The sequence below is a fragment of the Heterodontus francisci genome, chromosome 48 (genome assembly GCF_036365525.1).
Source record: "Heterodontus francisci isolate sHetFra1 chromosome 48, sHetFra1.hap1, whole genome shotgun sequence".
NCBI lineage: Eukaryota > Metazoa > Chordata > Chondrichthyes > Heterodontiformes > Heterodontidae > Heterodontus > Heterodontus francisci.
Window position 1 is genome coordinate 11367663 of NC_090418.1, and position 16901 is coordinate 11384563.

Consider the following 16901-nt stretch of genomic DNA (forward strand, 5'->3'; position numbering starts at 1 on the left):
ACCCTCTGGGGGCCACTGCGCATCGGATAATGTTGTCCAACGTCCCACCCTTCATTCCCAGTGAGCTCCTCCTCCCCCACCTGCACCATCTGGGGGAGGTGAGGTCGGGGATCACCCAAGTCCGGCTTGGTCTTCGGGAGCACAGCCTCCAACATGTCTACTCCTTCCGCCGCCAGTTATTTATGCAGCTGGCGCGGGAGGAGGACACGGAGGGCCAATTTTATGTGGAGTTCCAGGGGACGGCCTACCGCGTCTTCTGGACCTCGGATGGGGCGCGGTGCCACGTCTGCAAGGGGGTGGGGCATGTTCGTAAGAACTGCCCCAACCTCCCGGCCGCCAGCTCCACCTCGGCGGCCCAGAGTGGTTCCACAGCACCTCCTCCCACTCCCTCCGCAGATCCAACAGACACCGCTCAGTCGGTTCCGGAGGCTGTGGTTTTCACAGCCTCTGGCGGGGAGGGGAGCGTCCGTCCGAGCGGAAGGAAGACGCGGGGAAAAAAGAAACATCGTGAGGCGCGTCCCCTGGACACTTTGACTCAACCCGAGCTTGAGCTCAGCCCAAAGCCCATTCCCATGGAATCCACCTGTCCCAGGGCTGGGCTCAGGCCCAGGGTGACTAAAAAGGGAAAAAAGGGTGCGGAGGCGGAGGCCTCTGATGACATGGAGGTCTCTGAGTCTCCGCGCCCAAGTGCGAAAAAGAGGAGAAGACACCCCTCCACAGAAATAACACAGGGCCCTGAGGTGCAGGGCCCATCTGTTGGAGGGGAGCTGCCTCCTGTTTCTGGTCCTCAGGTTCCCCCTACCGCCACCACCAAGGCTGCAAAGTCCGGGCAGGAGCACTCTATTCCTCAGGATGGAGGGGAGGGGATGGCCCCGGTACGTGAGGCCCCTCCTAAAGGAGTAAGTGGGGCCCTGCTTGTGGTGGGGGAGCCTGGGGAAACCGCCCATTCCGCCACTGCTACTGGGTCGGGTGCCCTGAATGAAGGGGAGGGCGAGGCCCCAGAGGGTCGGGCCTCCCAGCCGGAGTCCACCACCAACCAGGAGACACCCGACCCAGTTATAACTGAGAATGCTGCCCCATCTGCTGGGCCTGTGGGTGCTGGCGGAGTGGGAGATGGCCTCCTCTCGCCGCCTCCAGTCTCGGCTCCGGCTGGTTTCCCGGAGTCCGGAACTTCTGTCTCCCCTGGACCACTCATTGGCCTGGGGATGGAGATGGAGGGGGGTCCTGAACCGCTGGTGCCTACAGGCTCCAGTTTCACAATAGAACCCAGAGAGGACTCCTCCGCCATCGATCCTGGGGGTGGGATCGTGACGGAGGCGGGACCAGCTGGCGCGGCCGGGACGTCCGCCCCACAGTGTGTGGTGGATGTGTCGGCCGCTGGCGGTGACGACCCGGAGGAGGATGGGGATTCGGTGCGGGGCACGGAGGATGATCTTGATTCCATCGCCAGTGAGGTGGTGGAGTCCCTCGTGCCTCCCACCGAATCTCCTCTCATCCCCACGGCGGAACTCCGGGATTTCCTCGCGGCTTGCAGAGGTTGCCGCAATAAAGTTCAGCTGGCCCTCGACCGTTGGTCGAATCTGGCGCTGATCATCCAGTCCGTCCGTGCCGCCCTTAAGATAGCGGGCAAGCGCGCGGACGTGAAACTGGTTGAGAGGCGCCGTTTTAATGTGTTCCTCAATGGGTTGCTGGGGGAGTGGAGGGCCAGGTGCACTTCCACTCCCTCCTCACAGTGAGGTGTTGGTGACGGGTTTTAAGTACCTTTGACATGAAGATAACCATAGCCAGCCTCAACATCAACGGCAGCAGAGGGGCTCACCGCAGATTTCATAATCTCTCAGTCCTTAGGGAAGGGAGATACGCGGTGAGCTTTCTGCAGGAAACCCACACCGTTCCGGGAGACGAAGCCACCTGGCTCCTGGAGTGGCAGGGTGGGGTCTACATGAGTCACCTCACCCCTATTTCTAGTGGGGTGGCTATCTTGTTGGCCCCGACTTTTCAGCCGGAGATCTTGGGGGTCAAGGAGCTAGTGCCGGGCCGCTTGCTCCACCTCGCCGTTCGCCTGGGTAGCGTGCCGCTCCACTTTGTGAATGTGTACGCGCCCAGGCCCGGCGCTTTGCAAGCGCGCTTCTTTGAAGAAGTGTCCGCTCTCTTGAGCTCCATCGATAGCGGCGAGTGCATCATCCTCGGGGGGGATTTTAACTGCACCCTCGAGGTGGGGGATCGCTCCGGTCCCCAGCGCGGCCAAGCGTCGGAGAAGTTGAGGGGACTGATCAGCTCCCTTAACTTGGTGGACGTCTGGCGGAATCTCCATCCCGAATCCAGCGCCTTCACATGGAGGTCTGGAGGAGGGGGGTCGCGAATCGACCGCCTCTACATTTCACAGGCGTACGTCTCCCGCGTTTCGGTGGCCTCCATGCGGCTGGTGCCGTGCTCGGACCACCGCCTGGTGTGGGCGGAGTTCACTCCGCTCCGCACGCGGGCGGGGTCCGCGTACTGGCACTTTAACAACCGGCTGCTGGAGGACGTGCGATTTCGGGACTCGTTCTGTCGATTCTGGGCCGACTGGAGAAGGAAGCAGGGGGCTTCCCCTCCTTGAGGCTATGGTGGGATGTGGGCAAGACTCACATCCGCGTCTTCTGTCAGGAGTACGCGAAGGGGTCGACCAAGAGGCGGGAAGCCGAGATCGGGCGCCTTGAGAGGGAGGTGCTCGACTTGGAATCCCGCCTCGGTCATGCCGTCGCGGACCCGGCCCTGTGGCAGGCGTACAAAGAGAAGAAGGGCGCGCTGAGGAACCTGCAGCTCATAGGGTCCCGAGGCGCGTACGTGAGGTCGCGGATCCAGATCCTGGAAGATTTGGACCGCGCCTCACCCTTCTTCTACTCGCTGGAAAAATGGCGGGGGGTCCGTAAGCAGCTCGTTGAGCTGCTGGCCGACGACGGATCCTCCATCACGGATCCGGAGGGAATGGGCCTCCTGGTCCGGACGTATTACAGTGCGTTGTTCTCTCCGGATCCGTCCAGCGAGGATGCGCGCAGAGTTTTGTGGGAGGACCTGCCGCAGGTCAGCCTGGAGGGCGCCGAAGGATTGGAGGCTCCGTTCACGTTGGCGGAGCTGACTGGCGCACTCCACCAGCTCTCAAGGGGCAAATCCCCAGGGCTGGATGGGTTGACCGTGGAGTTCCTCAGGGCGTTCTGGGACGTCCTGGGGGACGATTACGCGCGGGTCCTGGGGGAAAGCCTGGCGACCGGGGAGATGCCCCTCTCGTGGCGCAGGGCGGTCATCGTCCTGCTGCCGAAGAGGGGTGATCTCCGCCTGCTTAAAAACTGGCGTCCGGTCTCCCTCCTCAGCACGGATTATAAGATCTTTGCCCGGGCTATGTCTACCCGCCTGGGCTCCGTGCTGGCCCACATGATCCACCCCGACCAGTCCTACACAGTCCCGGGCCGGTCCATCCAGGACAACATCCACCTGGTCCGGGACCTGATCCATCTTTCCCAGAGGACTGGTCAGTCGGTCGCCTTTCTCTCCCTCGATCAGGAGAAGGCGTTCGACAGGGTGGATCACGATTACCTTTTCGGGACTCTGTGCGCTTTCGGACTCGGGCCGCATTTCGTGGCCCGGGTCCGACTTTTATACGCCGCCGCAGAGTGTCTAGTCAAAGTTAACGGGTCCTTGACGGCGGCCCTTCGATTTGGGAGAGGAGTGCGTCAGGGGTGCCCCATGTCCGGCCAATTGTATACCATCTGCGTGGAGCCCTTCCTGTGCCTGCTTCGCAGGAGGTTGACGGGATTGGCTCTGCGCGAGCCGGCCATGCGGGTCGTCCTCTCGGCTTACGCCGACGACGTGCTCCTCGCAATCACAGATCCCGTTGACTTGCGGAGGATGCGCGACTGCCAGCAGACCTTTTCTGCCGCGTCCTCCGCGAGGATCAATTGGGAGAAATGTTCCGGACTCCTGGTTGGTCAGTGGCGGGTGGACTCCCTGCCGGAGGAGATGACACCTTTTGCGTGGAGCACCACGCACCTCCTCTATCTGGGAGTCCACCTTAGCCCCGCTGAGGAAGCCTGGCCGGCAAACTGGCAGGAGTTGGAGGCGAAAGTCACCGCTCGGCTGGGGCGCTGGACAGGACTGCTCCGAGTGCTTTCCTACAGGGGCCGAGCGTTGGTCATAAACCAACTGGTGGCCTCCATGCTGTGGCACCGGTTGGTCACTTTGGCCCCGCCCCCTGTATTTGCCACCAAGATCCAGAAGAAATTCGTCGATTTCTTCTGGGGCAAGAGGAAACACTGGGTCTCTGCCGCGGTCCTGAGTCTCCCGATGGAGGAGGGCGGTCAGTCGCTGGTGTGCGTCCGCACGCAGGCTGCGACACTCCGCCTTCGGACCCTGCAGAGATACCTGTACGTCGAGCGTCCTCCCAGATGGTGTGCGCTGGCGACGTATTTTTTCCGCCAGTGTCACTGCCTTCAAGACGACACGCAGCTCCCGGTGGAGTCCGTTAGCCGCGCCTCTCTGAGGGAGTTGCCTGTCTTTTACCGGGATCTTTTCCGAGTCTGGAACATGGTCGCCTCCAGTCAGGGCGCTCTCCCGCCGGCGGAGGAGAGCGCCTCGGCAGTCCGGGTGGCCGACTCCGGGGACGGTCCGGCGGGCGGAGGAGTAGCCGAAACCCCCGGGACGCCCCTCACTGCGGGTGGCGAGGGGGCTCGGGAGTGCGGAGCGATCCCAGCCGAGCTGACCCCCGCTCGGCCGGAACTGCTCATCGGACCCAGGCCCCGAAACCCTCCTCGGGAGCCGGTCCCGCACAACCCGAGCCGCCTCTCGGAAATGCCCTCCGTGCCATTCCAATCGGCGCGGAGGGGTTTCCTGTACGGGCTGCTCCTGCACACTCTCCACTTCCTCGCCCTCGTCAGCCGGCCGGACACGCCCTGGCGGTCCGCGTTGCCATCTGGCGGCGAGGGGAAACCCCGATGGAGGTCTCTCTACGCGGGAGTCTTCCCCCTTTACATCGGGGACCTGGGGTGGAGGGTGCTGCACAGAGCAGTCCCGTGCAATAGGCTTTTAAGTAGGTTCACGGACTCCCAGGCCAGCTGTACTTTCTGCAGCCTGGACGAGTCCGTGTTCCACATTTATATGGAGTGTGCGAGGTTGCAGCCCCTATTTGAGTATCTGAAGGGGCTGCTCCTCAAATTCTGGCTGCACTTCAGTCCCATGCTCCTGATCTTTGGGCACCCGGTGCGGAGGGGCTTGGGCCGGGAGGAGGATCTCCTCGTCGGTCTGCTCCTGGGCCTGGCCAAGGTGGCAATTCACAGGTCCAGGTTGCGGGCCGTTCGCGCCCGGGTGTCCCTGGAGAAGGAGCATGCGGTGTCCGCCGGTACGCTTGAGGCCTTCCGCGACCGGTGGGCACCGCAGGGACTGGCGTGCATCGTTGACGCCGAGAATGGCATTTTAATTTGAGTTTTTGTTTATTTCTGTTTTTAATAAAGTTATCTTAAAAATGTAAGTGTGTATATAAAGGGGGCCTGAGGAATAAAGGCCCCCTCGACATAAAATATGTAAAAGGGGCCTGGGGTTTTAAGGCCACAAAAAGAAGAAAAAAAAACGGGGGGTTAGATGCAGAGTAAAGCTCCCTCTGCAATGTTCCGATCAAACACTCCAAAGTGTATATATATTGTATAATAAGTAGTACATTTTGGAATGAAGACTTTGGAGAGGCAATATAAAATAACTCATAAAACAGTACAACACAGATGTAGGCCATTCAGCCCATCCAAGCTGTGCTGGTTCTTTCAAACAGCAATCCAGTTAGTCCTATTTCCCCCACTCTTTCCCCATATACCTGCAATTTTTTCTCCTTCGAGCATTTATCCAATGCCCTTTTGAAAGTTACTACTGAATCTGCTTCCACCGCCCTTTCAGGCAGCGCGTTCCAGATCACAACAACACGCTGCGTTAAAAAGAGAAGTTTCCTCAAGTTGCCTCTGGTTCTTTTGCCGATCACCTTAAATCTGTTCCCTCTGGCTATCCAACCCTGCAGCCATTGGAAACAGTTTCTCTTTATTTACTCTATCTGAACCCTTAATGATTTTGAACGCCTCTATCGAATCTCCTCTTAGCCTTCTCTGCTCTAAGGAGAACAACCCCAGCTTCTCCAGTCTATTCATGTAACTGTAATCCCTCATCCTGGAACCATTCCAGTAAAATTCTTCTGTACCCTCTCCAAAGCCTTCCCATTCTTCCTAAAGTACGCAGAATTGGACAGAATACTCAGTGCTGTTAGGGAGGGAGTTCCAGTAATTTGACCCAGTGACAGCGAAGGAACGGTTTTCCAAGTCAAGATGGTGTGTGACTTGGAGGGGAACTTGCAGGTGGTGGTGTTTTCATGTGCCTGTAGCCCTTGTCCTTCTAGGTGGTAGAGGTCGTGGGTTTAGAAGGTGCTGTCGAAGGAGCCTTGGTGCATTGCTGCAGTGCATCTTGTAGATGGTACACACTGCTGCCACTGTGCGTCGGTGGTGGAGGGAGTGAATGTTTGTAGATGGGGTGCCGATCAAGCGGGCTGCTTTGTCCTGGATGGTGTTGAGCTTCTTGAGTGTTGTTGGAGCTGCACCCATCCAATCATGTATTGTCTTTCCGCATCCTTCCTACCAAAATGTATCACCTCACACACTTCTGCGTTGAATTTGATCTTCCATGTTTCCACCCGTTGCAGCAGCCTCTCAATGTGCTCTTGAAGTCTATTACTATCTTCTCCACTGTTAACTATGTCTTCAAGTTTCATGTCAACTGCAAATTTCCAAATTGTGCCCTGTACCCTAAGTCCCAGTCATTAATAGCCATAAAAAGCAGCAGTGGTCCTCTTGAGGAATCTTGGGGAACTCCATTGCATACTTCCATCCAGTCTGATAATCAACCATTCACCAAAACGCCCAGTTTTCTATTCTTTAACCAGTTTTGTTTCCCTATTGCTAAGAAGCCTCCGTGGTACTTAATCAAATACCTCTTGACAGTCCAGATGCATAACATCAACTGCACTGCCCTGATCTACCCTCCCTGTTACCTCATCAGAAAACTCAATCCAGTTAGTCAAACACGACCTGCCCTTCACAAATCCGTGCTGAAATTATTAGTCCTTGCTTGTCCAAGCTCTTAATTTTCTCCTGGATTATTGTTTCTAAAAGCTTCAACACCATCAAGGTTAAACTGATTGGCCTTTAATGCCAGGTTTATCCCTCTCCATGTTTTTTTTTGAACAAGCAGGCAACATTTGCAATTCTCCAGTCCTCTGGCCCCACCCCTGTATCTAAGATGGATTGGAAGATTACAGCCAGTGCCTCTGCAATTTCCACCCTTACTTCCCTCAGCATCCTTGGATGCATTCCGTTCGGATTCAGCCCATCAGGCCTGTGCTAGCTCTTTGGAAGAGCTGTCCAATTAGCAAGGGGAGGTGCTGGCATAGTGGTAATGCCACTGGACTAGTAATCCTGAGGCCTAGGCTAGTGTTTTGGGGACATGGGTTCGAATCCCACAATGGCAGATGGTGAAATTTGAATTCAGTTAATAAATCTGGAATTTTAAAAAAAAAAGTTAGTCTCATGGTGATCATTGTCGATTGTTGTAAAAACCCCATCTGGTTCACTAATGTCCTTTAGGGAAGGAAATCTGCCATCTTTACCTGGTCTGGCCTACAGGTGACTCCAGACACACAGCAATGTGGTTGACTCTTAACTGCCCTCTGAAATTGCCTAGCAAGTCACTCAGTTCAAGGGCAATTAGGGATGGGCAACCTTCTGGGACGCCCCATCACAACGCCCTCTTGGCCAAGATCCTGCAATAAAAGGCGCCAACAAAGACCTTTCCGTGACATCTTCACCCAGTTAAACAAACATTAATGAACCGGCCACCCCCTTGTGCATTCCCTTAGCGCCTGTTCTTGTGGGTGCCCTCGCTTTGTCCTCGTGCTCCAACACAGTGCCACCCCATGGCTGGTGGGAGGCTGCTGACTTTCACTGGGGGAGACGGCAGATGGCCTTGTAGGACGCCCGCGAGCAGCTCTGGGCCTTGAGGGCCCGGCCTCCGACGGCACCGCCTCAGAATGGACGTTGGGTCCTGGTGGAGTAGAACTGATGTTGGCAGCCATGATGTCAGCCGGCTAATGGCAGCAAGCAAGGACATCAGGACCTCAGTGTGGGTTTCCACGGCAGCACTGAGACATTGGGTGGGTCTAGACGGCTAGACCCAACCTAGATGGCTGGGTCTGGCAGTGCTGCCATGGCGTTGGCCACCGCTTCCGCGGTGGAAAGGATGGGCTCCTGGATCTACGCGATGCCTTGTGCCACGTTGCAGCCGAGCTCGTCCATCAGCCGTCAAGAGCAACACACACAGCATCACAGCATGCGTGCCCATTAACGTTCTCCTGTATGCCACCCCATTGACGTCTCATCTGAGCCCCCCCCCCCCACCGTAGCGAAGTTCTCGTAATGACCCCCGCCCTCTGGTGAGCTGGCACACGAGCTATCTTTACCCCACTGGGCCCGGCCGCAACCCACCTCACCATGTGCAGATCCCAACTCTGCCCTACTCTCCAAAGCTGGCGCAGTGCCGGTGTCTCAGCTGGTAGCTGCCAGAGTCACATCGAGCCGGCGGTGCTTGTTCATCGGTGCCGTGGTGTTTCTCCCGACCTGCCTCCTGAGGTTGCTTTTGTCAGCAATCGCGTTGCACTGTGTTTGGGTGGTGTTCCTGCCGTAGCTGAATAGCTGGGGGGTGGGGGGGGGGGCACGTGCCGAGACTGCGAGAGGTGGCTGGCAGCGTTGGAAGTGCAGGGGGTGAGAGTGAGGTGGAGCATCTGAATGTTAGGCATGAGTCCTGGGTGCGAAGGGAGTGCTGATGGGTGAGTGATGGGGCTGTGGTGCACGAAGCAGCGTGAGATGTTGGCCTTTGAAGATACATTCACTGACCACCGGCACGAGGTCTTTGAGCTTCTTGCAGCCCCCTCCTCGGGTCCAGACTCCAAGAGTCGACCTCACTGACGACCCTGCTCCCATTCGCTTTTCAGGGTGCTCCTTGAGGACCTCCTGGGACTCCCAGGGAAACATAGCCCCTCTCCTCACGTTGACATCCTGTGCCATTACCTCCAGCGCTAAATCCATGAAGCTGGGAACCTGCTCTCTGCCCCCGTTGTACCATTTTATTTTTGCTTTCCACTTACAGTCAGTCAGCAGCAGCTCCCCTTTAAGAGGGACAGACTAACTTTAAGAGCTGAAGGCGAGGTGCAACAGCTTTCAGCCAGCCAGCTGTGTGGCTCGCACTCGGCTGAACTCGGGCAAGTGAGGAGGCATGAAGTTCCTGAAAACGGGAGCAAACTTTTAACCCATTGTGTATTACTCGGTAAAACATCCAAATCTATTGTAAATATAAGACTTTAGATATAACGATACTATATTTAAGATGGGATGCCAGTTCAGTTTCGGAGTAGATGGCAAACCGAGGTTCCGTCTGCCCTCTCGGGCGGGCGCAGAAGATCCCACGGCCACCGCTGGAAGAGCAGATCTGCCACACCACTCCCCTCCCCACCCACCACCTCCCCCTCCCCACCACTCCCCTCCCCACCCACCACCCTGCTCTGGGCCAATATTTATCCTTCAACCAACATCAGTGAAACGGCACCTGGCCACTGTCTCATTGCTGTTTGTGGGATCTTGTTGTGCGCAAAAGGACGCCCCCCCCCCCCCCCAATTTGCCTACAGGACAATAGCGCCGCAAAAGGATTCCGCTGGCTGTGGCGTTTGGGATGTTATGAGGATGCGAAAAGCGCTATAGCAAGGCAGGATCTTTTTTAGCATCGGTGAAGGTTGGCCGATTGAAAGCCTCAGGTGCCCCGTGAGGCTGGGGAGGTCCCGTCCTGACTGGCTCCAAGCTCGCTACATGCCATTTTGTCAGACTACTGGGGCAGTTGTTGCAGGCTACGTCCAGAGAGAGATACTCTGACGCTCTTGTTTTTCTCTTGCAGCCAAAAGAAATCACAGTCCTGGGACGAGATGAACATAATGGCCACATACAAACCACAGGGCAAGGACTATGGGCATATGCCCATCAATGAGGCTAAAACTCCCTACAGGTAATGCAGCCTACCCAGTGTCGCACCTTGGCCTGGCCACACTTGGACTACTGTACACAGTTTTTGCTCTCCACCTTTCAAAAGAGTCTGAGTGGAGAAAGTGCAGAAAAGATTCACAAAGGACGACACCGGAACTAACGGCTAGCCGATTAGACGGTATCGGCTGGGGCTCTTTTCTCTTGGAAGAGGAGGCTGAGGGGTCACCTGATCGAGGTTTTAAACTGATGAAAGGGTTTCAATCAAGTAGACGCAGAGAAGGTGTTTCCATTCGTTGGGGGGGGGGAGGCGGGGGCGGGGGGAGAGAGACCAGAACTAGGGCGCCAAAATAATAAAAATAATAAATCCAAGGGGAATTTAGGAGAAACCTCTTTACCCAGAGAGTGCTGAGAATGTGGAACTCGCTCCCACAGGGAGTGGTTGAGGTGAATAGTGTCGATACATTTAAGGGGAAGCTGGATAAACACATGAGGGAGAAAGAAATAGAAGGATGTGGTGATAGGGTGACCTTGCCCAAGTGGCTGTTCTTTTATGGCCGGGTCCAGACAGTGAGTGCGGAGTCACAAGTGTAGGCATGGGGCATTGCCATATCACTGCTACCCAAGACCTCACCTGGAGACTCTCCAACAGGGGTCACGAGATAGCAATTGGGAACTGGAACACTGGTTAACTTTCTGGTCCCTGATCCAGCTTCATTGAGGCCAGTTACGCCCCCGCCCTCCCCACCCGCACTTGCTCCCCCTCACCTACTGCCGTCCTCGCCAAGTTCACCTAACTCAACACTCTCCTGGCATCCAGGTCTCGTCTGAAGTCACCCCCTCCCTGAGGTTCAACCCTTCAATTCGTTTATCTCCAGGCCCGACTGTGCAGGACGTGTTTGCCCTGTCAGTCATTGGCATCTTCTGAACGTTATCAGGATGTGGGTGACACTGGCAAGGCCACATTTATTGCCCATCCCCCACATGGCCCCAAGGATGTGAAGGGTTGAGCAGAAAATTCAAATTGACTGGAAGCACCAGCCCGGGCCTAGTTTTCATGTTGCTTGTTTAACCACCAATCAGAATTAGAGATCTGGGAGTTTGTGGATTGTAGTTGCAGGGGCATGCAATGTGGCCTTTCACTCTGGGATCCAGCGTCAAATCCGATATGGCTTGAGAGTGTTTGATGGGGACAGTGTAGAGGGAGCTTTACTCTGTATCTAACCCCCGTTTTTTTTTTTTTTTCTTAAAACCAGATAAATAAACAAAAAACTCAAATTAAAATGCCATTCTCTGCGTCGACGATGCACTCCAGTCCCTGCGGTGCCCACCAGTCGCGGAAGGCCTCAAGCGTACCGGCGGATACCGCATGCTCCTTTTCCAGGGACACCCGGGCGCGAACGTAACCGCGGAAGAGGGGCAGGCAATCGGGGAGGACGGACCCCCCGACGGCCCGCAGCCTGGACCTGTGAATTGCCACCTTGGCCAGGCCCAGGAGCAGACCGACGAGGAGATCCTCCTCCCGGCCCGAGCCCCTCCGCACCGGGTGCCCAAAGATCAGGAGCGTGGGACTGAAGTGCAGCCAGAATTTGAGGAGCAGCCCCTTCAGATACTCAAATAGGGGCTGCAACCTCGCACACTCCGTATAAACGTGGAACACGGACTCGTCCAGGCCGCAGAAAGTACAGGTGGCCTGGGAGTCCGTGAACCTACTTAAAAGCCTATTGCACGGGACTGCTCTGTGCAGCACCCTCCACCCCAGGTCCCCGATGTAAAGGGGGAAGACTCCCGCGTAGAGAGACCTCCATCGGGGTTTCCCCTCGCCGCCAGATGGCAACGCGGACCGCCAGGGCGTGTCCGGCCGGCTGACGAGGGCGAGGAAGTGGAGAGTGTGCAGGAACAGCCCGTACAGGAAACCCCTCCGCGCCGATTGGAATGGCACGGAGGGCATTTCCGAGAGGCGGCTCGGGTTGTGCGGGACCGGCTCCCGAGGAGGGTTTCGGGGCCTGGGTCCGATGAGCAGTTCCGGCCGAGCGGGGGTTAACTCGGCCGGGATCGCTCCGCACTCCCGAGCCCCCTCGCCACCCGCAGTGAGGGGCGCCCCGGGGGTTTCGGCTACTCCTCCGCCCGCCGGACCGTCCCCGGAGTCGGCCGCCCGGACAGCCGAGGCGCTCTCCTCCGCCGGCGGGGGAGCGCCCTGACTGGAGGCGACCATGTTCCAGACTCGGAAAAGATCCCGGTAAAAGACAGGCAACTCCCTCAGAGAGGCGCGGCTAACGGACTCCACCGGGAGCTGCGTGTCGTCTCGAAGGCAGTGACACTGGCGGAAAAAATACGTCGCCAGCGCACACCATCTGGGAGGACGCTCGACGTACAGGTATCTCTGCAGGGTCCGAAGGCGGAGAGTCGCAGCCTGGGTGCGGACGCACACCAGCGACTGACCGCCCTCCTCGATCGGGAGACTCAGGACCGCGGCAGAGACCCAGTGTTTCCTCTTGCCCCAGAAGAAATCGACGAGTTTCTTCTGGATCTTGGTGGCAAATACAGGGGGCGGGGCCAAAGTGACCAACCGGTACCACAGCATGGAGGCCACCAGTTGGTTTATGACCAACGCTCGGCCCCTGTAGGAAAGCACTCGGAGCAGTCCTGTCCAGCGCCCCAGCCGAGCGGTGACTTTCGCCTCCAACTCCTGCCAGTTTGCCGGCCAGGCTTCCTCAGCGGGGCTAAGGTGGACTCCCAGATAGAGGAGGTGCGTGGTGCTCCACGCAAAAGGTGTCATCTCCTCCGGCAGGGAGTCCACCCGCCACTGACCAACCAGGAGTCCGGAACATTTCTCCCAATTGATCCTCGCGGAGGACGCGGCAGAAAAGGTCTGCTGGCAGTCGCGCATCCTCCGCAAGTCAACGGGATCTGTGATTGCGAGGAGCACGTCGTCGGCGTAAGCCGAGAGGACGACCCGCATGGCCGGCTCGCGCAGAGCCAATCCCGTCAACCTCCTGCGAAGCAGGCACAGGAAGGGCTCCACGCAGATGGTATACAATTGGCCGGACATGGGGCACCCCTGACGCACTCCTCTCCCAAATCGAAGGGCCGCCGTCAAGGACCCGTTAACTTTGACTAGACACTCTGCGGCGGCGTATAAAAGTCGGACCCGGGCCACGAAATGCGGCCCGAGTCCGAAAGCGCGCAGAGTCCCGAAAAGGTAATCGTGATCCACCCTGTCGAACGCCTTCTCCTGATCGAGGGAGAGAAAGGCGACCGACTGACCAGTCCTCTGGGAAAGATGGATCAGGTCCCGGACCAGGTGGATGTTGTCCTGGATGGACCGGCCCGGGACTGTGTAGGACTGGTCGGGGTGGATCATGTGGGCCAGCACGGAGCCCAGGCGGGTAGACATAGCCCGGGCAAAGATCTTATAATCCGTGCTGAGGAGGGAGACCGGACGCCAGTTTTTAAGCAGGCGGAGATCGCCCCTCTTCGGCAGCAGGATGATGACCGCCCTGCGCCACGAGAGGGGCATCTCCCCGGTCGCCAGGCTTTCCCCCAGGACCCCCGCGTAATCGTCCCCCAGGACATCCCAGAACGCCCTGAGGAACTCCACGGTCAACCCATCCAGCCCTGGGGATTTGCCCCTCGAGAGCTGGTGGAGGGCGCCAGTCAGCTCCGCCAACGTGAGCGGAGCCTCCAATCCTTCGGCGCCCTCCGGGCTGACCTGCGGCAGGTCCTCCCACAAAACTCTGCGCGCATCCTCACTGGACGGATCCGGAGAGAACAACGCACTGTAATACGTCCGGACCAGGAGGCCCATTCCCTCCGGATCCGTGATGGAGGATCCGTCGTCGGCCAGCAGCTCAACGAGCTGCTTACGGACCCCCCGCCATTTTTCCAGCGAGTAGAAGAAGGGTGAGGCGCGGTCCAAATCTTGCAGGATCTGGATCCGCGACCTCACGTACGCGCCTCGGGACCCTATGAGCTGCAGGTTCCTCAGCGCGCCCTTCTTCTCTTTGTACGCCTGCCACAGGGCCGGGTCCGCGACGGCATGACCGAGGCGGGATTCCAAGTCGAGCACCTCCCTCTCAAGGCGCCCGATCTCGGCTTCCCGCCTTTTGGTCGACCCCTTCGCGTACTCCTGACAGAAGACGCGGATGTGAGTCTTGCCCACATCCCACCATAGCCTCAAGGAGGGGAAGCCCCCCTGCTTCCTTCTCCAGTCGGCCCAGAATCGACAGAACGAGTCCCGAAATCGCACGTCCTCCAGCAGCCGGTTGTTAAAGTGCCAGTACGCGGACCCCGCCCGCGTGCGGAGCGGAGTGAACTCCGCCCACACCAGGCGGTGGTCCGAGCACGGCACCAGCCGCATGGAGGCCGCCGAGACGCGGGAGACGTACGCCTGCGAAATGTAGAGGCGGTCGATTCGCGACCCCCCTCCTCCAGACCTCCACGTGAAGGCGCTGGAGTCGGGATGGAGATTCCGCCAGACGTCCACCAAGTTAAGGGAGCTGATCAGTCCCCTCAACTTCTCCACCGACGCTTGGCCGCGCTGGGGACCGGAGCGATCCCCCACCTCGAGGGTGCAGTTAAAATCCCCCCCGAGGATGATGCACTCGCCGCTATCGATGGAGCTCAAGAGAGCGGACACTTCTTCAAAGAAGCGCGCTTGCAAAGCGCCGGGCCTGGGCGCGTACACGTTCACAAAGTGGAGCGGCACGCTACCCAGGCGAACGGCGAGGTGGAGCAAGCGGCCCGGCACTAGCTCCTTGACCCCCAAGATCTCCGGCTGAAAAGTCGGGGCCAACAAGATAGCCACCCCACTAGAAATAGGGGTGAGGTGACTCATGTAGACCCCACCCTGCCACTCCAGGAGCCAGGTGGCTTCGTCTCCCGGAACGGTGTGGGTTTCCTGCAGAAAGCTCACCGCGTATCTCCCTTCCCTAAGGACTGAGAGATTGTGAAATCTGCGGTGAGCCCCTCTGCTGCCGTTGATGTTGAGGCTGGCTATGGTTATCTTCATGTCAAAGGTACTTAAAACCCGTCACCAATACCTCACTGTGAGGAGGGAGTGGAAGTGCACCTGGCCCTCCACTCCCCCAGCAACCCATTGAGGAACACATTAAAACGGCGCCTCTCAACCAGTTTCACGTCCGCGCGCTTGCCCGCTATCTTAAGGGCGGCACGGACGGACTGGATGATCAGCGCCAGATTCGACCAACGGTCGAGGGCCAGCTGAACTTTATTGCGGCAACCTCTGCAAGCCGCGAGGAAATCCCGGAGTTCCGCCGTGGGGATGAGAGGAGATTCGGTGGGAGGCACGAGGGACTCCACCACCTCACTGGCGATGGAATCAAGATCATCCTCCGTGCCCCGCACCGAATCCCCATCCTCCTCCGGGTCGTCACCGCCAGCGGCCAACACATCCACCACACACTGTGGGGCGGACGTCCCGGCCGCGCCAGCTGGTCCCGCCTCCGTCACGATCCCACCCCCAGGATCGATGGCGGAGGAGTCCTCTCTGGGTTCTATTGTGAAACTGGAGCCTGTAGGCACCAGCGGCTCAGGACCCCCCTCCACCTCCGTCCCCAGGGCAATGAGTGGTCCAGGGGAGACAGAAGTTCCGGACTCCGGGAAACCAGCCGGAGCCGAGACTGGAGGCGGCGTGAGGAGGCCATCTCCCGCTCCGCCAGCACCCACAGGCCCAGCAGATGGGGCAGCATTCTCAGTTATAACTGGGTCGGGTGTCTCCTGGTTGGTGGTGGACTCCGGCTGGGAGGCCCGACCCTCTGGGGCCTCGCCCTCCCCTTCATTCAGGACACCCGACCCAGTAGCAGTGGCGGAATGGGCGGTTTCCCCAGGCTCCCCCACCACAAGCAGGGCCCCACTTACTCCTTCAGGAGGGGCCTCACGTACCGGGGCCATCCCCTCCCCTCCATCCTGAGGAATAGGGAGCACCTGCCCGGACTTTGCAGCCTTGGTGGTGGCGGTAGGGGGCACCTGAGGACCAGAAACAGGAGGCAGCTCCCCTCCAACAGATGGGCCCTGCACCTCAGGGCCCTGTGTTATTTCTGTGGAGGGGTGCCTTCTCCTCTTTTTCGCACTTGGGCGCGGAGACTCAGAGACCTCCATGTCATCAGAGGCCTCCGCCTCCGCACCCTTTTTTCCTTTTTTAGTCACCCTGGGCCTGAGCCCAGCCCTGGGACAGGTGGATTCCATGGGAATGGGCTTTGGGCTGAGCTCAGGCTCGGGTTGAGTCAAAGTGTCCAGGGGACGCGCCTCACGATGTTTCTTTTTTCCCCGCGTCTTCCTTCCGCTCGGACGGACGCTCCCCTCCCCGCCAGAGGCTGTGAAAACCACAGCCTCCGGAACCGACTGAGCGGTGTCTGTTGGATGTGCGGGGGGAGTGGGAGGAGGTGCTGTGGAACCACTCTGGGCCGCCGAGGTGGAGCTGGCGGCCGGGAGGTTGGGGCAGTTCTTCCGAACATGCCCCACCCCCTTGCAGACGTGGCACCGCGCCCCGTCCGAGGTCCAAAAGACGCGGTAGGCCGTCCCCTGGAACTCCACATTAAATTGGCCCTCCGTGTCCTCCTCCCGCGGCGGAAGGAGTAGACATGTTGGAGGCTGTGCTCCCAAAGACCAAGCCGGACTGGGGTGATCCCCGACCTCACCTCCCCCAGATGGTGCAGGTGGGGGAGGAGGAGCTCACTGGGAATGAAGGGTGGGACGTTGGACAACATTATCCGATGCGCAGTGGCCCCCAGAGGGTCCACTGGCAGGAAGGTCCCCCCCACAGTGAGCCCTTTACTCAGGGCCAGGGACACCGC

At 58.6% G+C, this 16901-nt stretch overlaps 1 protein-coding gene across 1 annotated transcript in view; it reads left to right on the plus strand.

Moving 5' to 3' along the window:
• Window positions 1-8241: 8241 nt before the first annotated feature.
• LOC137357463 (protein phosphatase inhibitor 2-like) overlaps window positions 8242-16901 on the plus strand; it is a 58185-nt gene continuing 49525 nt past the window's right edge. Inside the window, exons 1-3 of the mRNA XM_068023808.1 lie at window positions 8242-8359; window positions 9205-9316; window positions 10004-10111. Coding sequence (XP_067879909.1) covers window positions 8242-8359; window positions 9205-9316; window positions 10004-10111 — 338 coding nt within the window. The remainder of the gene's footprint in view (window positions 8360-9204; window positions 9317-10003; window positions 10112-16901) is intronic.